General features: G+C 41.4%; 1 protein-coding gene across 2 annotated transcripts in view; it reads left to right on the top strand.

The window, feature by feature from the left end:
• TBC1D9 (TBC1 domain family member 9) overlaps positions 1 to 25,747 on the top strand; it is a 125,131-nt gene that overhangs the window by 55,308 nt on the left and 44,076 nt on the right. For both annotated transcript variants that reach the window (XM_043971433.1, XM_043971431.1), the window contains exons 3-7: positions 7,713 to 7,831; positions 12,320 to 12,548; positions 13,535 to 13,796; positions 15,427 to 15,634; positions 23,956 to 24,162. In XM_043971433.1, coding sequence (XP_043827368.1) covers positions 7,713 to 7,831; positions 12,320 to 12,548; positions 13,535 to 13,796; positions 15,427 to 15,634; positions 23,956 to 24,162 — 1,025 coding nt within the window. The remainder of the gene's footprint in view (positions 1 to 7,712; positions 7,832 to 12,319; positions 12,549 to 13,534; positions 13,797 to 15,426; positions 15,635 to 23,955; positions 24,163 to 25,747) is intronic.

Raw genomic sequence — 25,747 nt, 5'->3', positions numbered from 1 at the left:
TAAAACACAGTGAATTTAGAATGAGTGAAGGGGGGCAGCTAGGTGGAACAGTGGATAAAGCACTGGCCCTGGATTCAGGAGGACCTGAGTTCAAATCTGGCCTCAGACACTTGACACTTGCTAGCTGTGTGACCCTGGGCTAGTCACTTAACCCTCATTTCCCCACCAACAAAAGAAGTGATGGGAGTATAATATGAAATAAGGCTGCAAAGGTAGGAGCCATCTGCTAGCTGCCCTTCAATGCCAGCCTGTGCTGTTTGCTTTGAAGTTTTCTTTACCAGGTAATTGACATGATCAGACTTGTGTTAAGCAGATTATTTTGTCATCTGGGTAGAGTAAGATTGAAGAGAGAAGGGACTGGAAAAAAGGGAAATCAGTGAGATGGCAACTTCAACACTCCAAGTGAAAACTTAGAGAGCCTTGAACCAAGATGGTGGCCATGGAATTGGAGAGAAAGGGATGATGCAATGGAGAAAGAACTGATAAGACTTGGCATTTGTTTAGATACAGGAATTTATGAAAAGGGAGGAGTCAAAGGTGACTGTTTTGTAATAGACTGAAGTGCCTAGAAGGATAGTAATACCTATCACAGACTCCTAAATTTAGACTTGGAGTGAACCATAGAGGTAGTTTGGCCCAACCTAACTTTATAAATAAGTTAGCTGATTGACATGTCCAAGGTTACTCAGTAAGTAGCAGACCCAAGATTTGAATCCAGGTCCTTCAAATACCAAATGGGAAAATTTGGAAGAAGGGAGAGTTAGAGAAAGGTGATAATTTCTGTTTTGAACATAGGTTTATAGATTGAGAGCTGGAAGAAATGTCAAAGATCATCTGGCCTTACCCTCTCATTCTACAAATGAGTATCCAGTGCCAAAAGCACTTACAGGTAGAGATATACAGCAGGCAATAGTTGATACAGGGTTACGGTTTAGGAGAGAGATTAAGGTTGAATACATAGATTTAGGAACCATATGCTATAGGGATGGAATTTGAACCAATGGGACTAGTATGAGATTACCAAGTGAGAAATTTACAGTGAGAAAAGAAACAGGATCTGGACACCCATGCTTAGAGGAAGGAATTGAATGACAAAGAAGCAAAAGAAACAGAAAAGGCTTCAGATACTAAGGAGAAGCAAGAGAGAGCTAAAAACTAATGGAGAAGAGTTCATGAGTAGGGGGTGGGCAGCAATGTCCAAAGCTGCAGGAGGTCAAGGAAGATGAGGACAGAGAAAGCTCCATTGAATTTTGCAATTAAGAAAGCACCCATTAGTAACCTTGAAGATCCTAGTTTCGGTCAAGTGCAAGCCAGATTGCAAAGAGCTGAGAAGTAAATAGTTGGTGATGAAGGAAAGGAGAGAGTAAAAACAACTCTTTCTAGGAGCTTGGCAGCAAAAGGGAGGAGAGACACAGAACAATGATTTGAGAGGTTGGTAGTCAGTAACCATTTATTAATGTGTCAGGCCCTGTGCTAAGTGCTAGCAAAACAAAATAAAAACTTGCAAGTCCCTGCTGTTAAGGAGCTCAAAATCTGATGGGGGAAACAACATGCACAAACATGAAACATGCAGGACAAATTGGAAATAATCAGCATAGATCCTAGAATTAAGGGGGGGGGGTTGGAAAGGACTTCCTGGAGAAGGTGGGATTTTCCCTGGGACTTGAAGAAAGCCATAGAAGCCAGAAGTCAGAGATGAGGGTGAGAAGGGGAAATGGAGAACAAAGGTCACCACAGAAAATGCCTGGATCTGGGAGCTAGGTGTTCAAGGAACCACAAGGAGGGCCAGCATCACTGGATCTCAGAGGAATTAGGGGTGAGGGTGAGGGATCAGAAAAGTGGGAGCAGGGGAAGGAGGTTAAGAAGGACTGTGAATACAAAACAGGATTTTATAGTTTATTCTATTGAGAAGGGGAGTGATAAGGACATATCTGTCCCTTAAAAAGATCACTTTGACAGTGGACTGGAGAGAGACTTTTGGCAAGACCAGCCAGCAAGCTATTGTACTAGGCCTGAATTGTGGAAATATCTGCAAGAGACCTTGGCACAAGACTTTGGCAATAGATTGTATATAGTGGAGGGGGTAGGGAGTCAGGAGTCAGGAATCATACCAAAGTGGTGAGCTTTAGTGACTGGGAGGATGGTGGTACCCTTGACAGCAATGGGGAAATAAGGAAGAAGAGAGGATTTCAGGGAAGAGATAATGTATAGTTTGGGATATGTTGAGTTTAAGATGTTTACAATGTCTAGTAGACATCTAGTTGGAGATAGCCAACAAATAGTTTTTAAAGAATTTTTAGTACCTGTGCATATCTTTAGGTAGCTGGGAAGGTGTCAATAAAAAGGGAGAGATTGAAAATAAGAGGAAGGGAGTGAAAGATGATGAGGCAAACCGAGGTGGGAGATGTGCAGGATTGGGATGAAGAATACAAGTAGAAGGGTTTTCCATGTTCAGGGACATTTTTTCCTCAAAGACTGGAGCAAAAGAAGGTGAATAAAGATATAGAGAGGACATGAGGTTATGTATTTACAATGGATGACTGGCCTCGGATTTCTCAGGGGAAGGAGGCACACATGCTCAGAGCAGGGCAGGCAGGGCATAGGACTACTGAAGAGAAAGAAGTCTTGGTCATAGTGGCTGTGTTGGAACATGATATGGATGGGGCTAAAGAGTGGATCTGTGATTTCATTTGGCCTGGGTCTAAAATCTATGCTTGGGCCAAATCCAGCCATCCAACTCTATTTTAAAATGTAAAAAACATTCTTAGCTCATGAGCGATACAAGGGGATCAGATTTAATTTACCCAACCGTGGTATAAAGAACTCCAAGGTGATAAAACTCCATCTAACTCTGCAGGTTGGCACCTTTGCTGCAATTTATAGTTTCCTAGAGCACCAAGGGGCATTAAGGTGATGCAGTGGATATAGTGCCCATCCTGGGGTTCTTTTCCCAAGTTCAAATCTGGCCTCAGACACTTACTAGCTGTATGACCCTGGGCAAGTCACTTAACACTGTTTACCTCGGTTTCCTCATTTTAAAATGAGCTGAAGAAAGAAATGGAAAACCACTCCAGTATCTTTGCCAAGAAGGCTTCAGATGGGGTCATTTCAGACATGTCTGTCTGAAACAATTGAACAAATAGCACTAAGAGGTTTAAATGACTGGTCTAGGGTCATACAGACAATATATGTCAAAGGCAGGATTTAAACCCAGGTCTTCCTGGCTCTCAGACCAATTCTGCTGTTTCTTGGGGTGGCCAATTACAGAAGAATAGAAGGATTATGAAACATATCTGAGCATTCAATTGAGATGGGATAACATGAATTCATAGTAGACACAGTCAATATGCATTACCTGATAAATGCATTGATGAGTTTCAAAACAAAGTGTTCTCTGAGGTTAGAGAGGGAGAGAGGGGAGGCCCTTAAAGGTAGCAGTGATGGGAGTAGCAAACTGCAGACGTGCTGACAGAAAAGAAAGCCATAGAGAAAAGGAAAGGAGAAATGAAAATGATTATTGTCAGCTAGACAGCAGGGCAGACATTCCAAAAGTACAACAGAGACAGAAGAGAGCCAAGCTCAGCAGTCTTCTGGGGGAAGAGATCCCTGCAACCCCAATGTGTATACTTGAATCAATCAAAAAGCACTTAGAACTGAAGACATAAAACATGTAGGTGTGAGAATAGACCCACATATTCACATATGAAGAGGGAGAGGAGACCAAGAGCAATTTATTCAATCCTACAGCAAGAATTAAGTGCCTACTGAGAGCTACTCAACATGCCAGGCACCAGCAATACAAAGACAAAAATGAAATGCCTCCTGTCCTCAAGGAGTCTACACTTTATTTGGAGGTCACAACACATAGCAGATAGAAAGGCACAAATATCCTGAAGGTAAAGCAGTTGGATGGATGGCAAGTCCCAGAGTTCCTTAGGTTAAATAATATAAAAATGAAGTGATGGAGGAAATTTATGCCCTGCTCCCCACCAAGGGGCATCTGTTCTGTGTGGTGCTCTCCTTTGCCAAGCTTCTTTCTTACCTTAAATGCCAAACCACTCTGAAAGACCCCAGATTTCTCCCCAGACTTTGTATGATCATTTGACTTAGCTTCCACTTCAGACACTGCTAATCATCTTTAGCCTTCTATTCATTTGACCAATCACCAGTCTTGCTTGACAGCAGAGTAATTCTGTCCCCTTAACCATGAGAGCAACTGCCAGCAACAACACCCAAGACCCCACCTCTACCCTCTAACTCACAAAGGGCTTCTTATCAATACCATGGACCAACGACATCTGACTCCAAACTGGGGGAGAGGAAAAAGTTTTTAGATTTCCACAAAACTAAACAGTGCATCCCCCCAACAACCTCTCATTATGGGTGGCATTCCACATTCATGATTCTTCAAAGAAGGCAGGAGGGAAGAGAAAAGCCATGTTCATACACATTATTTTACAAGACGCTCAAAACATCCCTGTGAAGAAGGACAAATTTCCTCCATTTTCCAGATGAGAAAAGCAACAAAATAGAGAATATAGAAAATATAGAGATTAAAAATAGAAAGAAATCCATGATTTACCTAAGGTTACACAGCTAATGAATGGCAAAGTGGGACCATACACAAGTTTCCTGATTTTTAGCCCTATGCTCTAACCAAGGGTTCTTAGGGGGGGTTATTTCAATTATACTTTCTTTCAATGAACTAAAGTCTACTTTTTCTCATTCCCCCACTTTCCCAATCAAAAAGGAAGAGAAACCTTTTTTTCCTGTGCCAGGGACCCCGACAGTGAGCTGGTAAAGCCCGTGGATACTTTCTCATAATAATAATTTGCCATCCAAGCTCACTGATCCCCTGAAATTTATCTCTGACTCTAGGTGTAGTATCCCTGCTATAGGCTATACTGCCTCTCTTGAGACAAAATAATATGCTGTGTAAGAATTTTGTATACAGAGGACCCCAAATTAATAAGCTAAGAAAAAACAACCCCATCTTAAGTATATTTATATCTTCTTTCTTGAATGTATTTGCAAGACTGTTTTTCAAGTAGAATTTTGGCTTCTGAGCAAGTCCGATTTGAAAGGTTAATGTTTCCCAAGTCCCCTCAGAATTCTATTGAGCTTCTTGATTTTTATCTTTCTTTGATGAGAAAGAAAGTGGTCTTGTGGGTCTTTCCTCTGTCTCTCAGGAGAATGGATTCAAAGCCTCTCGGACACACTTCCTGTTTTGGGGATGCTTCTTAACCCAGCTCCAGGTGCCGCTGGCCCTTGGCTATTCCTGATCTTCTTTCTCAGGAGCCAATATGATGGATTGGGGGAGAAATTGGGGTCAACAAAAAAAATTCAAGAGAGTCCAGCATGGGAAAAAGGAGGAAAAGGTTCTTTCAAAAATCTGTCCATTTATATCTGAGCTAGGTGAGCAGGAAGTCATTCTTTAGTTCTCGTAGGAGTGTATGGGGTCAGGAGATGTTATACACATTAATTACTTAGGGAGGATTTTGATATTATCCCTTTATAAAGATCCATCAACTAACAAACCTCAAAAAAAAAGGTTAATTCAGGATCTTTACAACCACATCCTCACTTTGTGTCAGTACAGAGTGGTGAGCAGAGAGCAGGGTGACATTTAGATGGAGTGCTCAGCTCAAATGGTTTAAATTTGGAGGTTTCTGGCAGACCAAAAATTCAAGACTTCATTGGGAGCTGTAAAGATGATCTCACCCCCATTACTTCTCAAGGAATTGAATCAGTGAAGTTTTTGCTGGTGTTCCCTGGAGACAGTCTGTTTTTATGTCTCATTCATAATTGAATAGAGAGAAGATTGGGATTTTTTTTTTTGCACATTATTAGGAGGTGGTTTCATCAGAACTAAAGGCATTCCAAAGCCTTTTTATCACTGTAACTTAACACGTAACATTATTGTCAAAGCATAAGCTGTATTCATATGTAAGAGAAGTTCTAAGAACAAGGAGTGAGAAGGGAAATAATAATAGATTGGTTTACATTTGATTGGGGTTACAGAAGCATTTGACATTCATTAATCATTCAGCCATAGCAGTAGAAGGGACCTCAGTGGTCCTCCATCTGGTCCCTCATTTTACGTCTGAGGAAATGGGCTCAGGTAGGATAAGCATCTTGCTGAAGATTACCCTGGTAGCAGAAGTCAAGGCTGATATTTGAACACAAGTTCTGACTTCTGATTCATCACTCCTTTATGTATAATGTAAAAGGGGAGAGGAGAATTATTTAGATTCCTCCTTCTCTTTTAATCAATGAAGAACCCAAGAGCAAGAGAGGGGGAAGGACAGATGTAATTTTATTGTTTCCTATGTTTTGACATCACTTACATTTCCCATGTATCCCTTCTGTCACCCCATCCCTTAGAGAGTAACAAAGAAAAAAGAAGCAGTTCAACCAGCAAATTGTTGTCTGGGGGGACGCAGTTCACAATCCCTCACCTCAGCAAAGAAACGAGGGAGGCATCTTCTCATCTCTCTTCTTTGGGGCCAGACTTGGCCATTGAAATTTCATGACATTCAACTTTCTTCCCATTTACTTTGTTAGAGTGATATTTATTATTATATATCACATGTAGTGTTTTTATTAGCAGTCTTCCCCCTGCAAAATGGCAGCCCCATAAGATAAACCCCACTTATTCTGATAAGGAAAATGAGGCTTGGAAATTGATATCTAGATGGGAGAAAAATGATCCAACCTCTTCCACGCCCCTCCCACCTTAATCAGAAAAGGAAAGCAGAAATAGCAAAGTGTACTGACTAGGGTACTGACCTTGCATATTAACTGTCATTCACATAGCTCTTTAAGGTTTGCCAAAGCACTCCACATATGTGGTCTCACAGAAGCCTCACAAGGACCCTCAGAGGCAGGTACCATAGATATTATTGCTCTCATTTTACAGATAAGGAAGCTGAAAGCCGAATCACTTTAAGTGACTTCCCCAGAGGCATACCCCCAGACTTCTAGTCTAGCCCTCTCTATCCACTGCACAACCCCATCTCTGCCATGTCTTTTAACCTCTCTGGTGCTCAGTTTCCTCATGATTAAAGGAAAAGGGTGAGTCTGCATGACTTCTGTCTCCTGGGTACATATCCTGTGATCCTAAGTCACCCTGGAGATCTCTGGCCAAATCTCATCTGTTTCTACTTTTCATTTCTGAATCTTTTCATCTTGTATGTGCTTTCCGTCTGTCTCTGTCTCTGTCTCTGTCTCTGTCTCTCTCTCTCTGTGTCTCCATGTCTGTCTCTGTCTCTGTCTCTCTGTATGTATCTGTCTGTCTGTCTCTCTTTCACTTGGAGAAAATTAAACAAAAATAAAGAGAAAAGTTGGCCCACTTGAATAATCCAGATGACATTTACCTTCAATGTTAATAAAAACGAATTTGGCTTTCTGAGGTAAAGGAAAGAGTCTTCAGCCAGGCATCAGAAGAGCTGGGTTTGAATCTGATGTTTGCTACTTCCCAGCCATATAACCCACTGGGTGAATCACCTTAATTCTCTGATTCTCAGTTTGCTTATCTGTAAAATGAGCTTGATGACATGTGCACCACCTGCTTCAGAGGTTGCCGGTAGTATCTAGTGAGATAATTATGGGAAAAGGCTTTGTAGGCACAGAAATGCAATGTAAATGTTTGGCACAAAGTTGGGCACCCTGATGTTACTGCATTGTCTGTTTTTTTCTGTCCTTTTTTCTAGCTGGTTCCAGGAAAGAAATCACTGAGCATTGGGAATGGCTTGAGCAGAATCTGCTGCAGACACTCTCCATCTTTGAGAACGAAAACGACATAACCACCTTTGTGAGAGGGAAAATACAGGTAGTGTCTGGAAATTGGGTCTGTCCTCTGATCTCTCCTTAAAATTCTGCTGACCTAGGGGCCCCCCAGTATCTTCTTCATGAAAAATCTGGCATTTAATTGAACACCACAGTATTGGTGAGGGAAGTGTAGTTATAGCCAACTCATGTATGTATGGTAATGGAGAAGGAGAAGCATGCTTAAGGAAGACCCCCAGATGACACAAAACCATTTTAATTCGGTGGCACCTTCAGCTTCTCCCTCCCTTGGCAACCTCTTGGTCATTACAGCTAAATGAGATCTCACCATCCCCTCCTGCTCCTTTCCCACCAATAAAGGAATGGTGAGAGAGGAAAGGGATGGACAGCAGCAGGAACAAAGTCAGGGCCTGGATATCGGTCCATCAAATCAAATCAACGTTCATTGTCACAGAACTTTTGTCTGCCTCAGTTTCGTCATCTGTAAAATGAGGGTAATGATAGTACTTTCCTCCCAGGGTGGTTGTTAGGATAAAATGAGATCATTTTCAATGAAGTGCTTTGCAAAACTTAAAAGCACTGTATAAATTATTGTGGTGGTGGTGGTGGTGGTGATGGGGGCTTGCAAGATCCTTTGCTGAGCAGTGGGGGAAGGTACAAAATTTGGCTCAGGATTTTTGACTTACAGGGCTGTGGCATGAGTATGTAAGTATATTTAGCTATAATTCACACTATTACAATAAACACTGGAGGAATAAGCCAGGACTTCCTGGAAGATGCAGCACTTCAATTGAATCTTAAAAGATGGATAGGAATTCAAGAAGTAAAAGGGTTGGAGGGCATGACAAGCGTAAAGAACAGTGGGAGCAAAGAATGCAGGAGGGAGAGTTCAGAAGACATGGTGTAGACCACAGTATATACAATGCTAAAGCTAGAAAAGCTGGGTGTTGCCAGATTCTTGAGGGCCTTGAATGCCAAAGAGAGGAGATTGTAGTTTCCCCAGGGATTGGCATAATGGATAGAGGGTGTGATTTGGAGGTAGAGGACCTGGGCTCCAATCTCTGCCCTACCTGTTTGGCCTTGGTTAAGTCATTTCCCCTTTATGAGCCTCAGTTTCTCCTTCTATAAAATGACTCTAAAAGAGAGGGACTTAAATTACTGGGAGTTTTTTAATCAGCCTCCAGTAAAGTTCTATTCTGATGCATTACTGGGTGTTCAGAGGCTTGGCCAACAAGAAGACTGTTGGGTAATCTTTTTAAGCTTAAAAGATTTGAGTATCGTCTCTAGACCAGCCTAGCCCTTTGCAGAAAGGCTTCAGTACGTTGGCATGAGAGCGAATGAATATTTAGGGGATGGTAACTAAAAGGCCTCACACTAAGCCTTAGGAAAGAAGTGAGCTGCTTCAGTGAAGGGAGACTAACCTGGCAGAATCTCAGGTCCCTATAGGATTGAATTAAGTTTTTTAAAAACATTTAACTTTTATTTTAGTTTTTCTCAATTACATGTAAGCAAAATTGTTTAACTTTTTAAAAAATTTCAAGTTCCATATTTTTTCCTTCCCTCCCATTCCCTCTCCTTGAGAAGCAATTTGATATAGATTATATATGTATGGGGGGCAGCAAGGTGGCTCAGTGGATAGAGCACCAGCCCTGGACTCCAGAGGACCTGAGTTCAAATCCAGCCTCAAACACTTGACATTTACTAGCTATGTGACCTTAGGCAAGTCACTTAACCCCAACTGCCTCACACACACACAAAAATAAATAAAAATATTATGCATCTATAATCATGCAAAACATTATTGAATTCAATTTCTATTTAAAAAATCAAACATGTTTGAGACCCTTTTATGTCCTTTCTAACTCATTTCTCTGGGATGTCTCTCTGGAGCCATGTAAGGAAGAGAAGCATAATAGTGGCTCAGTGAATGGGCTGATATGGGAAATCAATAAAGTCTAGAAATCACGACTCATTCATTCATATCCCTATGATTTTATCATCTCCTCAGAAATACTCTTATTGATGGGAGTCGGGCTCAGATTAAAGATGGAAAAAGTGAAGGGAAAGGGAAGAAGCGTTTACTAAGATGGAGGAAGTGAAGAAAAAGGGAAAAGAATAAGCATTTATTGAGAACCTACACTATTCCAGGCATTGTGCTTTACAGATATTTTTTTCACTCACTACTGAAAGCAACCCTGTGAGGATGTAGCCCTAGAATAGACATGACAGAAAACAGCAAATATCATGCCCAAGTGATGTGGACCTAACAAGCCACGGAGAAATTCCACAGGTTGTTTGGGCTGCCAGAAGCAGAGAAAAAATGAATCACTTACTATTCTCGCAATTACTGGAAGAAGGAGGTAGGAATTGGGGAAGAGGAGAAAGAGGAATGATAGGGCCTAACAGATGACCACTAAATCTCGCTATTCATTGTTCCCTAAACAATATGGAAGGGCAGCTAAGTGGCACAGTGGATAAAGCACCAGCCCTGGAGTCAGGAGGACCTGAGTTCAAATCCAGCCTCAAACACTTGACACTTACTAGCTGTGTGACCCTGGACAAGTTACTTAACCCCAACTGCCTCACCAGAAAAAAAAGAGAAAAAAGAAAGAAAAAGAAAAGAAAAAAAACATTATTCCCCCAAACATATTTTAAGTACAGAATGGGTAGGAACAAAATTTCAGGTGGAGGATGTGTCCTCCATGGACAGGAGTAGAATATAGGCATTCAGTTATAGTACTGGTCACATTTCTATATCAGAATAATTCCCAAAGTTGTTTGTCCTTATAAATCAAGTTAGTGAAGGCAAACATTTTTCCACTTTGATTCATTGACTTTCTGTTGTGTTCCCTGAATGTGGGGTGACTTGGGAGAGACCAGGAATTCTATCATTCTATCAACCTTACCTTGGTGAGGAAGGATGTAGGTTAGCATGTAACCATTTTTGTATTCGTAGTCCTTCTTGTGCCCTTTCAGGGTAGAAAGTCTCCTTGACTCCTGTTTTAAATTAAAGGTCCTTCTCCCCTGGTATACGTAACCATTGTATCCACACAAAATGATGGACTGCTCTGCTCCAGAGATACTGCCGAATTCCCCTGGAATGGGAGCTCAGTAATTAGGGGGAAAAGATTGTTTTGGGTGTGACAGCACGAACTTAGCCTGGTGATGTGCTTTGGAAAGAGACCTTAGTCCTTTCTTATAATTAGTCTAAGGTTGCTTGTGCTTTGCCCAATCTGGCTTTTTGTGTTGTTTTTTAAAGTTTTCTTGATGCCTTTTGTATCACAGTCATTTGTGGGTCTGGAACCTCCCTCAACTGCCATCCCACCCAGTAAAGCCTTCTCTTGTAACAAAGAAAAAACAGTAAAGCAAATTTGATGGTGTACGCAACATTCTGCACCCACACCCACATTGTTTCCTGTTCCTTGATACAACAAAAAGTGCTATGATGAATACTTTATTATCTATAAGCCCTTTCTTTCTCGCTTTCACCTCCCTGGGCTACACATCCCTCAGTTGAGTGCATTTTCTTGCATAACTTTGTGAGATTTAAAATTGGATATTAGATCATAAATCTCCCCTACTTAACCTTTCCCTTAATTTATCTCCCAAACTAGTAAATGGAAGCAGCTTTTGGTTTTCTAGATAGACCTTTTTATTTATAGTTATGATAGTCACAAGGTGATGTTGATTAGAAGGATAGGAAAGTAGAAACACAATACAAATCATCTTAAGTCTAAGCTTAGTCTATATTCCTTATAAAAACTCACCAAACCGGAAAAGGCCACCTTTGGAGAGAGAGTCTGTGCCGCGCCGTCAGGAGTCCTGCCAAGCAGGCAAAAAGGCCTCCTCTCGTTCTCTCCACCCCGGAAGTCCAAAAAACCCGGCAGGCAGTCTGACATGCACAGCAGGCGGACTGTTCATCTCCTCCCCAAAAGGGTGGTCCTTGAAAAACTGGCGTCTTTCAGTTATCCTAACCGACTGTTAAAAACTTTCATATTTTACCACAACTTCCAATTATTTTCCAGAATGGAAGCAATTCGCAACTCTGTCAGTTTTGTATTTATGAGCTTGTCTTTCTTCAGCCTTGGTAGTTTCGTTGGGTATGGACTACTGTGATTTGGCGTGTCTTCCCAGTCCAAGCAGAAAAAGGTCACAAGTTATCTACCTTGCTGCCCTCAATTTATGAACTACAAACTTTAGATATTGTCTGCGTAGATCTGTAAAGGTGACCTATAATGTAACTTGATATTTATAACCACCTCTTTCCAATGGCTTGGAAAGCCTTTGGAGGTGACAAAACACTTTTAAATTTGTCTCAGACTTGAGCTGCCCCCAGCCTTGGGAAGTACATCCTGGCACAAAGGATGCAGCAAGGGCATGCTTTTGGAATGAATGAACTCCAAACCACAGCCCCATCTTTTCTTATCTTTGGGACTCAGAAATGTCATTGCCCCTAACATGCATGCACCACAGGGACCCAATAGCGTTGCTTATATTGTTGCCTCTATTTCTTATGTTTCTCCCCATTTAGGGCATTATTGCAGAATACAACAAAATCGATGACATAAAGGAAGATGATGACACTGAAAAGTTTAAGGAGGCCATTGTGAAATTTCACAGGCTCTTTGGGATGCCAGAGGAAGAGAAACTGGTCAATTACTACTCATGCAGTTACTGGAAGGGGAAGGTTCCCCGCCAGGGCTGGATGTACCTCAGTATTAATCACCTCTGCTTTTACTCCTTTCTGATGGGAAGGGAAGGTAGGTAAAATCATCTCAAACGTGCATGGAGTCTGAGGAGACTGTGGAAATAGGACTGAGCTGGTCAGGCCAGAAAGGGAGTATGGCCTCATGGAAAGATTGCTGGACCAAGAGTCAGGAGGTCTAAGTTTGCATCCTGGCACTATTATGAGCTGGGTGACCGTGGGTGAATTTTCTATCCTACCTGATGATCATTAGTTTCTTCACTTGTAAAATAAAGGGGCTGTTTTCTGGAGCGATTAAACCAATTTGAAAATCTGCCAGGTGTATATTCACATGTTTGTCTTTTTTCAGCCTTAGTATTTGTAAATAGAGGGAGTAACAGTATTTACCATGTGGAGAAAGCTCTTTGTAATCCATAAAACAATAATATCTATCTGAAAAGATACTGTTTCTTTTTACCATATACAAGTAGGGAAAAACTAAGACGGTCTGTAAAAATAGTTGATATAGGGGGTTCTATCTTCCAGTCGAATTAACTATTTCTAAAACAAACAAACAAACAAAAAACTAGTTATAATATCATAGACTTGGAAGTCAGAGGGGTCTTAGATGTCATCTAGCGCAACCCCTAGTTTTACAGATGAGGAGAGTAGGTTTGTGACTTACCTAAGGTCATTAGTGGCGTGACCCAGGGTTTAAACCCCAATGCTCTGCCTCCAAACGCAGTTCTCTTTCACCTCTCTATACTCTCATTTTTGTGCGTTATCGAGAATAAGATTTTTCATGAGCAAGTTAGGTTTGAATACCCCATCTAAAGCATTGCCACCAACAGTGATTTAAAAAAATTATATATAAAAATTCCTTTTTGGTGGGTATGTAATGCAGTTGATTTCTGCTTTAAAACAGAAAACAAGGCTTCCTAAAGGTTGGGGAAGTGGGTCTGGTGGGATTTCATCATCAGGAAAGGGGAGAATGGAGGGAGAATGATGTGGAGGGTTTTCAGGGATTTGTTGCTGAAGCCATGCCTCATTCTCTATGTTCAGCCAAGTTGGTGATCCGGTGGGTGGACATCACTCAGCTTGAAAAGAATGCCACCCTGCTCCTGCCTGACGTGATCAAAGTGAGCACCAGGTCAAGTGAACATTTCTTCTCTGTCTTCCTCAATATCAATGAGACATTCAAACTGATGGAACAGCTGGCCAACATAGCCATGAGACAGCTGCTGGACAATGAAGGTTTCGAGCAGGACAGATCCCTCCCGAAACTGAAAAAGAAATCTCCTAAAAAAGTGTCTGCTTTAAAACGGTACGTAACAGAGACTTCCCACCAAGTAGGTATTGGATTCCAGAGGCTAGAGAGTAGCATCGTTATCATGTTTTTCTAGTAAGTGAGGGCAGCATATGGTACAATACATGGAGAGTTAGCCTTAAAACCAGGAAGACCTGGGCTCAAGTGCCTCCTGTGACAGATGCTAGCTCCGTGATCCTGGCCAAGACATTTAACAGTGACTCTAGGCTCTAGGCAACTCTCTGCAGTACAAAGAAGGTGCTAACCTACCTCAATTTGCTTATGCCAGTTTGCTGGTCTACACTCTCTATAAGGCAAAATCTCCATGTCTTTTAGTGGGAAAGAGTTAAAACCTTTTGGGGGTGATAATTCTAAACAGAGGGAAGGCCTTTTCTTACAGCATCAGCAGATCTTTCTCAGAAATAAAACAAAAAACAGACAAGAAAGTCTTTTAGAAAAAATAATAGTCCATTCTTTGTTCTCATTTCCCCAAGGGTCTTTTAGCATTTGGCAAAAATTGACTGTGAAATTATTGTCTAGACGACAAACTTTAATATCTTGAAAGATCTGTGAACTCCTTGGAGTGAGCAATCCTACCAGTGTAGATTATAACCCTTTCTAGACTTTGGGGGATAGTTTTCAGGAATTTTTGTCACCAAAGAATTTTTCAATTGGTGGCCAATATCCTATAAACCTAGTTTGATTGGTTCTCCAAGATGACACATACACACGGCTCGTGGCATAAAAATTTTTCAGGCAAAATGGGGTTGCAAGTGGAAGAAGTTTAAGAAGCCCTGGGCTTGCATTCTACTCAAAGTTTTATGCAACCCCTGGTATATAGGTATGCAACAAAGCTTCTTAACTTTTACTGTAGCCAAATTTTTCACAAATTTTTACATTCAGTTACATGATCTCATATGGGGTCACGACCCATAGTTTAAGAAGCTATGTACTAGTCTAACCTCAGATAAGCAGCATAGACTAATAGATAAGAGTAATGGACCTGATGTCAAGAAAATTCTATCTCAGGTATTTGCTAGATCTGGCCCTGACCATTACACTTTCAGCCTCAATTTCCTCATTTGTAAATAGGGATGATAATACTACCTATAGTATTTACCTCACAGGGTGACTGTGAGGCTCAGATGAGATGATGTGTGTAAAAATACTTTGTGAACCTCAGAGCATCATGTAAATGAACTATTCCTATCCTACTAAACTAGCCCAGGGTTACCTCATACTCAGGGCCAAGTATCTCAGTAGGACTTTAGTGGAGACTAGAGGACAAAATAGTCTTGTTTTTATTTTTGATTATTAAATATCAAGAAAATTGAGTATTGAGGTTGATGTAATGGGGTGATGGGGTTGATGGGGATGATAAGCAGAGAGCTCGTTATTATAACTTCCTTTCCTAGTGCCTCTTAGGTGGCGGCACATACTCTTGGTCCTTGCCATCTACCCTGCGGTGGCACTCTTAGGGCCTCCAGACTTTTCCATCTGACTTGCAACTGAACTCTCCTACACATATTGTCTTCTCTAATTAGAGGGAAGCTCAAGTTAGAGCTTCACACAGTGCTTGGTACAACAAGTGCTTGATGATTGCTTTTTCTTTCATTCATTCATTCAGTCTGTTAATGTTGCTTTCCAGGGATCTTGATGCCAGAGCAAAGAGTGAAAGATACCGTGCACTGTTCCGCCTACCCAAAGATGAGAAATTAGATGGCCACACAGACTGTACTCTCTGGACTCCATTCAACAAAATGCATATTTTGGGGCAGATGTTTGTGTCAACAAATTACATCTGTTTTACCAGCAAGGAGGAGAACTTGTGTAGCCTCATCATCCCACTCCGAGAGGTGGGTCTTCATGGAAAAATATTTTTTTAATATTACCTCTGTAGCTTTAAAAATCTCTCCTTCCCTCCCTCCCTCCCTTCTCCCTCTTCCCGTCACTCATGCCCTCCCTCCCTCTCTGTCTCTCCCTCCCTCTCTCCCTCTCTCCTTCCCTCCCTCTCTCCTTCCCTCCCTCCCTCCCTCCCTGCCTCCCTCCATCTCTCCCTCCCTCTCTCCCTCTCTCCTTCCCTCCCTCCCTCCCTCCCTCCCTCTCTTCTTCTGTCTCTCCTTCTCCATGTCCCTCCCTCCCTCTCTCTCTCTCCCTTCTCCCCAGAAATACTCTTACAATCATTGTTTGCCTGGCTTTGAGAAAAGCTTTAATCACAAATGGAGTATTTTCAGTTACATAGTGACATGTGTAACTATTTCATGCTCATGGTTACTTTAGTTGTATCTGTTGTAACTGTGTGTGTGATCTGACTCACTCAGCATCTTTTTTCACAGAAAAAAATTTTTTAAATGGAGACAACATGGGCCCATGGAAAGAGCCAAGTGGCAAGAAACTAAGATTCTAATATCCATGGTTTCCCACTGGATCACTATGTAACCTGAGACATGTTTAAATTCTTGGTGCATTTATTTTCTCCTGTGTGTATTTTCTGCCTTCTTTGCTTTGTTAATCCATTTCAAAGACCATTTATTAAATGACCTTTGAATGCAAAATTCTCTGGTAGACAATGTAGTAAAGGCAAAATTAAAAACAGTTCCTTCCCTCAGGGAGTTTACAGTCTACCAGAGGGAAACAATATGCACACAGATAAGTCTATATATGATCCTTTGAAAAGGGGGAGAATACCAAGAACCAAAGGGATGAAGGGGTAGCCAGTACTTAGTAAATCAAGAGACAGCATGGTACACTGGAGTCAGATCTGCTACAAATCTTGCTTCTGATTACTGCCAGTGTCACCTCCTTCTGTGTATTCATCTGAAAATTAAAGAGGTTAAACTAAATGGCTCCTGAGATTGTATCTAGCTCTAGGTCTATGGTCCTGTGATAACCACTTAGAGCTGGAAAGGACCTCAAAGATTATCTTGTCTAGCCCTCTCATCTTACAGATGAGGAAACTGAGGCCCAGAGAAATGAAGTGACTTGTCCAAAACCCATGGTTGGTGAGTTCTAGGACTGAGATTCCATTTCAGGTCTTAAAATAATAGCTCTTGCCACTACTTCACAATGCCATCAAATTCTTTCAAAAATCATGTAATGCCTCTAAGCCTTAGTTTCTTCATTTGCAGAGTGGGTGGTCATAATATTTATAATGCCCATCTCCTATGATTGTTGTAAAGAAACCTCTTGGTCACTGTCAAAGGTCTACATAAGCACAAATTGTGAAAGTGAAATATGAAATGAGGCAAACATGTAAAAGTGATTTTGAAAGTTTTAGAATTGCTAACTAAATAATTCAGATAACTCATATTAAGTTCTTCAAAGCAAATTCCATATCATGTCATTTGCATGTCACAGCAATGTCATGAGGTAGTTTCAATTATGTCCCCCATTTTACAGATAGAAAGAGGTAAATGATAGTCACTCTATTTCAACAATAGCTTTCGGTTAGCATCTTCATTCATTCAACAAATATTTATTAAGCACCTTAGTAGGGGCTTAGTAGGAGCTAGACACTGTACTAAGTGCTGGAGATACACAAAGAGGCAAAAGATAGTCCCTGCCCTCGAGGAGCTTACAATCTATTAGGGAAAACAACATACAAATAAATACATACAAAGCAAGTCATATATACAATAAACAGGAAATAAATAACAGAAGGAAAGCACTAGAATTAGGAGGGATTAGGGAAAACTTCTGTAGAAGATGGGATTTTAGTTGGGATTTAAAGGAAGCCAGCAAGGTCAGTAGTTGGAAGGGAGGAGGGAGTGGTCCAGGCATGGGGAACAACCAAAATGAATGCCCAGAGATGAAAAATGAGCAGGCCAGGATGCCAGTGTCATAGTTGAAGAGTATGTGTTGGGGAGTAAAGTGTAAGAAGACTGGAACAGTAGGAGGGGGTAGAGTATGGAGGGATTTTAATGCCAAATAGAGCATTTTCTCTTTGCTCCAGGAAGCAACAAGAAGCCTCTGAAGTTTATTGAGGGGGAGGGTTGTATGTGACGCGGTCAGACCTGGGTTTTATGAAAATCATTTTAGTGGCTGAATAGAGGATGGATTGTAGTAGGGGGAGAATTGAGGCAGCTATTTCAGTAGTCCAGGAGTGAGGTGATTGGGGGTCAGCACTAGCGTTGGGGCAAGTGTCAGAGGAGAGAAGGGAGGCATATTCAAGAGATGCTGCGAAGGTGAAATTGACTGGCTTGGATATTGGGGTTGAGATAGTGAGGCACCCAAAGTGACTGTTCTTCTTCTTACTATTTTATTTTTTAATGGGAGAGATTTCTTAAACCCACTTCTCTGGAGCCTACATGATTCCCAGGCAGCTGGTCTCTTCATCATGAATACACACTGTGTGCAGACCATGGTACCAAGTTCAGAGTGTGGGATACAAAAGTTCTCACCTCCTAGCACTATATGGTAGAAGATCTAGTGCCTTTGGATCTTGGGACACAGTATACCTTGGATCAGAATGGAGGACAGCTCCAAGAAGGCTTGACTCTGTTGCCCTGTGCCAGGTGGAAGAGGCTCCCCTATCACTCTTCTATCTGCTGGCCCCTCTATAACACAAGGAATCCAGCCCAACCCCCTTATCCAGTTTTGTCCAGGCTTCAGGATTACATCCATGAAATGAAGAGAAAAAAATAAGGTCCTGGGGCATTCACTCTGTTGCCAACATGGTACCTATTGACACTGAGTCAATATTTGTTGAATGTTCTCATGATATTTCAGATTAAATAGGAGTGCCCCGAGGGGCAAGAGAAAGCCAGTGTGGAGATAGGTCCATGTATCATGGGCTAATTAAGAGTTGATTAAATCATTCCTCTGTAAGATAGTGAGGGAACAAAGTAGCATCAGTTTGAGTTGCCCTTCAAGTAGGTGCCCTCGGGATTCCAGATACCCCATCTTCTGTTCACTACATCATGCTTATTTTATGAACTCACTATGTAAAATAGCATCTGTTTTACATAGAGCTTTAGAAACTTACAAAGCATTCATTTCACAATCACCTGGTAAAAAGTAGGGTGCTATCTCCTTTATATGGTTTAGGAAACTGAGGCTGAGACACGATTGGGCTGGACCCCAGGGTATAGCTTGTAGGTGTCAAAGCCAGGATTCAGATTCAAATTTTCCAATTCCCAAGACCCATACAGTATCCATTACCTCACACTAATTGAGACCTAGCTGTTTACCATGTGGACTGAGAATGTTGGGAAGATTTCCTTGCACAAAATAATACATATATATGGACTTAAAAGGAATTGACATTAAAAGCTGTCCCAAAATGAAATGAGCTCCCTCAGGGGCAGTGAGTTTCCCATCACTGGAAATGATCAACAGATGCTGGATGGTCATTTATTAGTATATTTTAGAATACATTCATACTTTGGATAAGGGTTGGTTCAGACCCTCACATGACCTAGGTTATACTTTAGTGGGTTTTTTTAAGAGTAAAGTTGATTGTCTGAGCTGAGCTGTGCCACAAGTGGGTTTTCTCCTTTTTTTATTTTTATTTTTTAATGTAATAAACATTTTTATTTATATTTTGGGGTTCCATTTTTTATCCCTTCTTCCCTCCCTCCTCTCCCTGAGGCAACAAGCAATCAAGTATGAGTTATACATGTATGATTATGTAAAACATTACCATATTAGTCATTTTGTACAAGAAAATATGATTAAAAGAAAAAAAATGAAAGGGTAACAGTGGGTTTTCTTAAAGCTTTTTAAGAACACTGGGCCTAGTGGGCAGCTAGATGGCAAAGTGGATAAAGCACCAGCCCTGGATTCAGGAGAACCTGAGTTCAGATCCGGCCTCAGACACTTGACACTAACTGTGTGACCCTGGGCAAGTCACTTAATGCTTGTTGCCCCGATAGATAGACAGATAGATAGATAGATAGACAGACAGACAGATAGATAGATGAATGGATAAATAAATAAATGAATGAATGAATAAAGGAAAGAATGAATGAATAAAAATAACAATAAAAAAAATTTTTAATACTGGGCCTAGGGGCAGCTAGGTGGCACAGTGGATAAAGCACCAGCCCTGGCTTCAGGAGGACCTGAGTTCAAATCCACCTCAGACACTTGACACTAGCTGTGTGACCCTGGGCAAGTCACTTAACCCTCATTGCCCTGCAAAAAAACAAACAAAAAAAAATAAAATAATGGGCCTAGGAGTATAGTATTACAAAAGAGGAACAAAGCTGATTTAGTGATATTTCATAGAAACTAACCAAGAAATCCATGGTAAGACCTCGAGAAATGAAACTGTTTTGAAGAGAGCTTTTAAATGGCAAAAACAAATCCCTTGGCTTTCATTTCTGAATATGACCATCTTTTGTTGTTCTGCAAATCTAAACTATATAGTGATTGGGTCTGTCACTATACACAGTTTTCTGCATTCACAGCCCCCTGCCTCTGCATGGAATGGGGCGGGGGGAGTGATTTTCTCCACTCTTCTCTATGGCCAGGCCCTTTCCCCTTTTAGACAATGAATCATCTAGCTATATTAATGTCAGATCACTGGCCCTGATGATAATTAGAGATGCAAATTATAAAGTATTCCATGTTTCCAAAGACGATGCAATTTTCATTGCCTATGGATTTTGCTGAACATAGAAAAGCACTTAGCATCCATTCTGAATCCACTTGAGTGAGCAGTGGTCATACCGGGAGCCTGGGTAATGCTAAGCCAGGTCCGAGTGACTGGTCATAGTGTAAAATGAAATGTGTATCAAATGCTACGCTGCCAGTCTTAGACTTCCATAGACTAATTGCGAAGTTACCCTGTTGGCTTCCTTTTCTGGAAATTGACAAAATGTTAACCTGGACCCAGTAGGTTTTAAGATGACAAAACATACAGTACATTGGAAAGAGTGTTGGCTTTGTAGTCCAAGGAACTGGGTTTGAATCCACTTAAGTACCTTCTGTAACCTTCCTTGGCCTGAGTTTCCTCCTCTATAAAAGGAGGGGGGGAATGCTCAGTAAGCCTTAAGAGCTCTTAAAAGGTAGGGTGCTCAGTGATCCTATGAGCTCCATGACTAGAATTATAATAGGCTAAATCAACAGCCACATAGTGACCACTACCCTGAAGCCTTTTTTGGAGATACACCTGTTATTACTACCATATCTTAAAGAGATTTCCTGACTAGGGTCATCTTTGGAATATTAGGGGTCTAGACACAATGACTTTTATACAAATTCCTCTTGTCATGCTCATACCATGAAGGTTTATTTATACCACTAATAAAACTGTGTCCTATCCTCTTCCCCTACCCACAACATGGTAGAATAGGAAATTAGTTCTTGATGTGACCATTGTTTTCAACTGGATACAATTTATCTTAAATTTCTACTGTATTTTAACTTGTCTGGAGAAAAACAGGCCCAGATTTTGTAGTGTGTTACCCACAGGGGCATTCACCAAGGGGCAGATTCCTTTTGGCACCTTTATCATAAATTTGCATTCAGATAAATGTTGTTGATTGATTGTCTGACTTCATGTAACACTTTTAAGGTTTGCAAAGCACTTTACAAACAACATACATACAGGATATAATCACCCCCAGATGAGGAAATTAAAGGACAGAGGAGTTAAGTGACTTGACCACTGGGATCAGTCATACAGTAAGTGACTATGGTGGAATTCAACAGCAGCTCTTCCTGGCCCCAAGGCTGACATTCACTCCATGACATCATGCTGACTTTTTATGTTTGCTTTATGTAGAACTGTGGCATTCTCAGGGTTTTGTGGATGATTTATAAATATGTTTCTAGACCATGTTGTGGGCCCTGACATTTCTCACTTACACATAACCCAGTAGGGGTGCCATGGTAGACCCAGGAACCAGTTGATTGGTTTGGGAAAAGGGAATTATTAGAGGTTCTTATTTTCAGCAGGGTTTCTCCAAATCATGCGTTATCTGTCATAGGCAGTTGAAGCTTTTTATGAAAAAGTGATTCTCATTTCTCTAGATGTTTAGTTTTTATACTCTTTACAACCTCTCTTAGAGAATGCTGGGGCAATGGTGGTGGCATCCTCTGATACCACCTTTTCAGACCCCACCCCCACTTGAGCACCTATGGCTTACAGAAAGGTTCCCTAAGTTTGAAATAGCCAAAAAAGGACATGGCGTGTGTGTGTGTGTGTGTGTGTGTGTGTGTGTGTGTGTGTGTGTGTGAGTGAGAGAGAGAGAGAGAGAGAGAGAGAGAGAGAGAGAGAGAGAGAGAGAGAGACATGTGTCTTCCATTTGGGAATACTGGCAGAATACAGGATTTAGATTTGAATTCTACTTCATGCCCTTACTGTGTGACCCTGGACAAGTTTGGTTCCTCATCTGTAATAGCTCCTGCCTCATTGTGTTGTTGTGAGAATCAAATGGGATAACATGTAAGTAAAGTTCTTTGGAGGTCCTTAAGTGCCATATAAATGGTAACTATGATTATGTATCTGGGCAGCTAGGTGAAGTGATGGATAGAATTCTGGTCCTGGAGTCAGGAAGTCCAGGGTTCAAATCCTGTATATGATACATACTGATTAACCAATTCTTAGTGACACTTTGCCCCTTCAGTCCTCCATCACTTCTCCCTCCCCCCTGCCCCCAGCCTTTTCCCACCCAGACTCCCTGTTAACAATTTGCTAATTATAATCAGTGGATTTTTCATACCATGAGTTCCCTACACCAATAAAATCATAGGTTCAGCCCCTCAATTGCTTATTATTATTAATAATAATGCATTGATTATTAAGATATATTTCATTACAAAAGCAGTTTTTTTCACCTATGCACTAATTTATACAGATAGAGACTGAAACCTTTGATTTCATTGGTATAGGGAACTCCCAGATGAGAAAACATTCTGTACCAATGCACGTTGGCACCTTAGAGAGTTCCCTTAGAGCAGTAAAAGATTAAGTGTCTTAGCCAGGGTCACACTGCAGGTATATATTAGAGTCCTTCCTGGCTTCAAAGCCAGTTTGCTATCCATGTTCAATTTGCCATGCTGCCTTTCACACAGTAAACTACAGAGTCATTAACTATAAAAGAGAAATGGCAGCATAGTGACTTGTTCCAAGACTCTTTCTGAGCTCCACTGAAAAAAAGATGAGAACGAGATGGATGATACTAATGAGATTCATGCCAAATCTTTCAAGCTTCCTTTCTTGCAGAAATGATTGTACACAGGACTTTCTTCAGAAAACCTCACCAGAAATTCTTAGAGTTTAACCTGAGAAATACACACATTCACAAACACACCCATGCATCCATGCACACATCCATAAACATAACCATCCAAACAAACATGCATATGCAAATACAAATAGGAGGGAGGGGAAGGGAGTAAGCATTTATGTAGAGCCTACTATATACCAGGCACTGTGCTAAATGCTTTTTTGAAAAATATTGTTGTTGTCATCATTGTCATTATTATATGTTATATATGTCTGTGTCTTCAAAAGCTCTTCCCGTAAACAGTTTGCCATTTGCCCCTAGGACTTGCCTTGGAATTTATTCTAATGCTCTAAGTAAAAGGGCCTTGGTATTTAGCCTAGTTCTCAGCTGACAAGCGCCCCCATTATAAACCACCAAACACAATCCTTTATCTCAGATCTGAAACTGATTACCCTCTTCCCTGTGGTAGTCTTGTTAAAAAAAAAAAAAAGCAATAACAACTTGGCCTGCCAGTGCAGACAGATGAGCACTTAGATTGCTTACACTGTGGCTGCTTGTGAATCAAGGTTTTAGAAATGGGTTATGGGGAGAGGGGTATAAAGCCCTGGAGGGTCCATAGGAGAAGTTGAGGGATTATTGGTATCCTGAAAACCCTTTTAACCTAAACTATGATGTAGGAAACCAGACAGTTTGTGATGATCTTGTTTTTCATAGATGAGACTACAACAATGAAACTTCATCTCCTATGTCCATAAAATCATTTAATGGAAATTCAGGGTTCGGTAGGAAAGAGTGAACCGTCTATCCCATTTTCAGTTCCATGTTAAGATTGGCTGAGCATTCTTTCCTGTTCCTGGAATAGAAGACAATCTCTAGTCTGCCTTGATAAAATGCATACGTTCCGCAGAATTTGAACATAGTGGCTGTTTCTCATTCTGCTCTCGCCTGGCAGAGTGCAGCCTCTGTCCTAAATTACTGAATGACAATCGGTTTCTTCTCAGGTGACGATTGTGGAGAAGGCTGACAGCTCCAGTGTCTTGCCCAGCCCGCTATCAATCAGCACAAAAAACCGGATGACCTTTCTCTTTGCTAACTTGAAAGATAGAGACTTTTTGGTGCAGAGGATCTCAGATTTCCTACAACAAACAACTTCCAAAATATACCTGGACAAAGAGATTTCAGGAAGCTGCAACAGTTCAGATGATGAGGTATGTGGGGAGCAGCCAGGGGGCAAAAGCTCAGAATCAGGGGTTCAGAGCAGGATGGGACCTTCAAGTCCATCTTCCCCTTGCTTTGCATCCATGCCGTCCCCACCCCCACCCACTTTACACTTGAGTGCAGTGAGGCCCAGAGAGGTTCTGTAAAAACCTAGTCCAGCATTTCTTCCAGTTACTTATTTGTGCTTTATCTCATGCGTCATGGCCTTATGCATTGTGGTTAGTGGGCATGACTTTAAATTGAGATAAGATAACCACATATTCTGATCCGTAAGGGGTCATCATACAACATCCCATTATGTCGTCCCTAACCTAGGATGACAGATTGCCCAAGCTAGGTGCCTCTCTTCTATGTAAAGTGATGGCAGTTGGTCATTTGTAACTATTCCTCCAACTATTCCCCTTCCTTCCCTCTAGTTCTATCAGCACCAGGAAAACCTGTTATCAATTTTTAGGGAAACTATCATTCATCCCAGCGTTATCCCTCTCAAGACTTTGGGACACTGCATTATTTTTAACAACTGGGTTAAATAAGCATAGACTCATGACTGCATGATTCTATTGACCATGAATTTGATGCTGATCTATTGCCAGAAGGTATGTAGACAACATGGCCTGTGTGTACCTGCATGTCCTACAGAAAGAATTCTCAATGGCCCTTCCCCTCCACATTTGGAGAAGAGCTCCCAAGTGAGGCCACCATTCAGATAGGGCCGGTCCATGATCCATACACTTCTATGGTTGGGAGGGATGTTGCCTAGTGGTTTGGCAAAGATGTCTTCCAAACTGTCATGGAAGTATGACAGGTCAGCAGTCCAGTGATGTGCCCAACTTGTAAATGTGACGGGTACTGAAGGGGTGACCAGCTTCATTTGATGTCACCCGGATTCCAGGTTGGCTTTAGCACCACCTACCTGTTTAACTTCCTGCCTAGATTCTCTTTTTGTCTCTGGCATGGTTGTATCTATTGTCAGCATTAGTGCCTTGCATCCTCTCTACCGCATTACTGGCCACAATGCGGAATTCCAGTTCTTCCTGGATCTTGCCAAATCAGTTCAGCTTAACATATTTTTTAGTAAGGCAATTGGGGGTTAAGTGACTTGCCCAGGGTCACACAGCCAGTAAGTGTCAAGTGTCTGAGGTCAGATTTGAACTCAGGTCCTCCTGAATCCAGGGCCACAGCTTAACATATTTACTGACCATCTCCTTGCATGCACTCAATGGGACTTGATAATGAGCAGTTCAAAAAGGATGTGATTACTCCATGGCCTCACCTATCAAATGTGGCACATCATGGACCGCCGCCCCCCCCCCCCCCCGGCCAAAGATGGCAGTTAGCAAAGTTCTTTTTATAGCAGTGTTCTCTTGATGTCCTCTGGTGCCTCACCCTGGTGTACAGGTAACCTTGGGTTTTGGGAGTCTATGCCCATGCTCAGTGAAGTAACAATTCCTGCCAAACTGGGAAGGCTTTGACTTCAGGCTCAGCTGGAGCCTACATTGTGTTATCTGTAAACCACTTTGGCTAAGTTTAAGGAATCTTACCTTCAGAAACTTGGCTACAATTGATGGATGTTTT

Source organism: Dromiciops gliroides, chromosome 6, assembly GCF_019393635.1.
Source record: "Dromiciops gliroides isolate mDroGli1 chromosome 6, mDroGli1.pri, whole genome shotgun sequence".
Lineage (NCBI taxonomy): Eukaryota > Metazoa > Chordata > Mammalia > Microbiotheria > Microbiotheriidae > Dromiciops > Dromiciops gliroides.
This window is presented reverse-complemented; position numbering and strand designations above follow the sequence as displayed.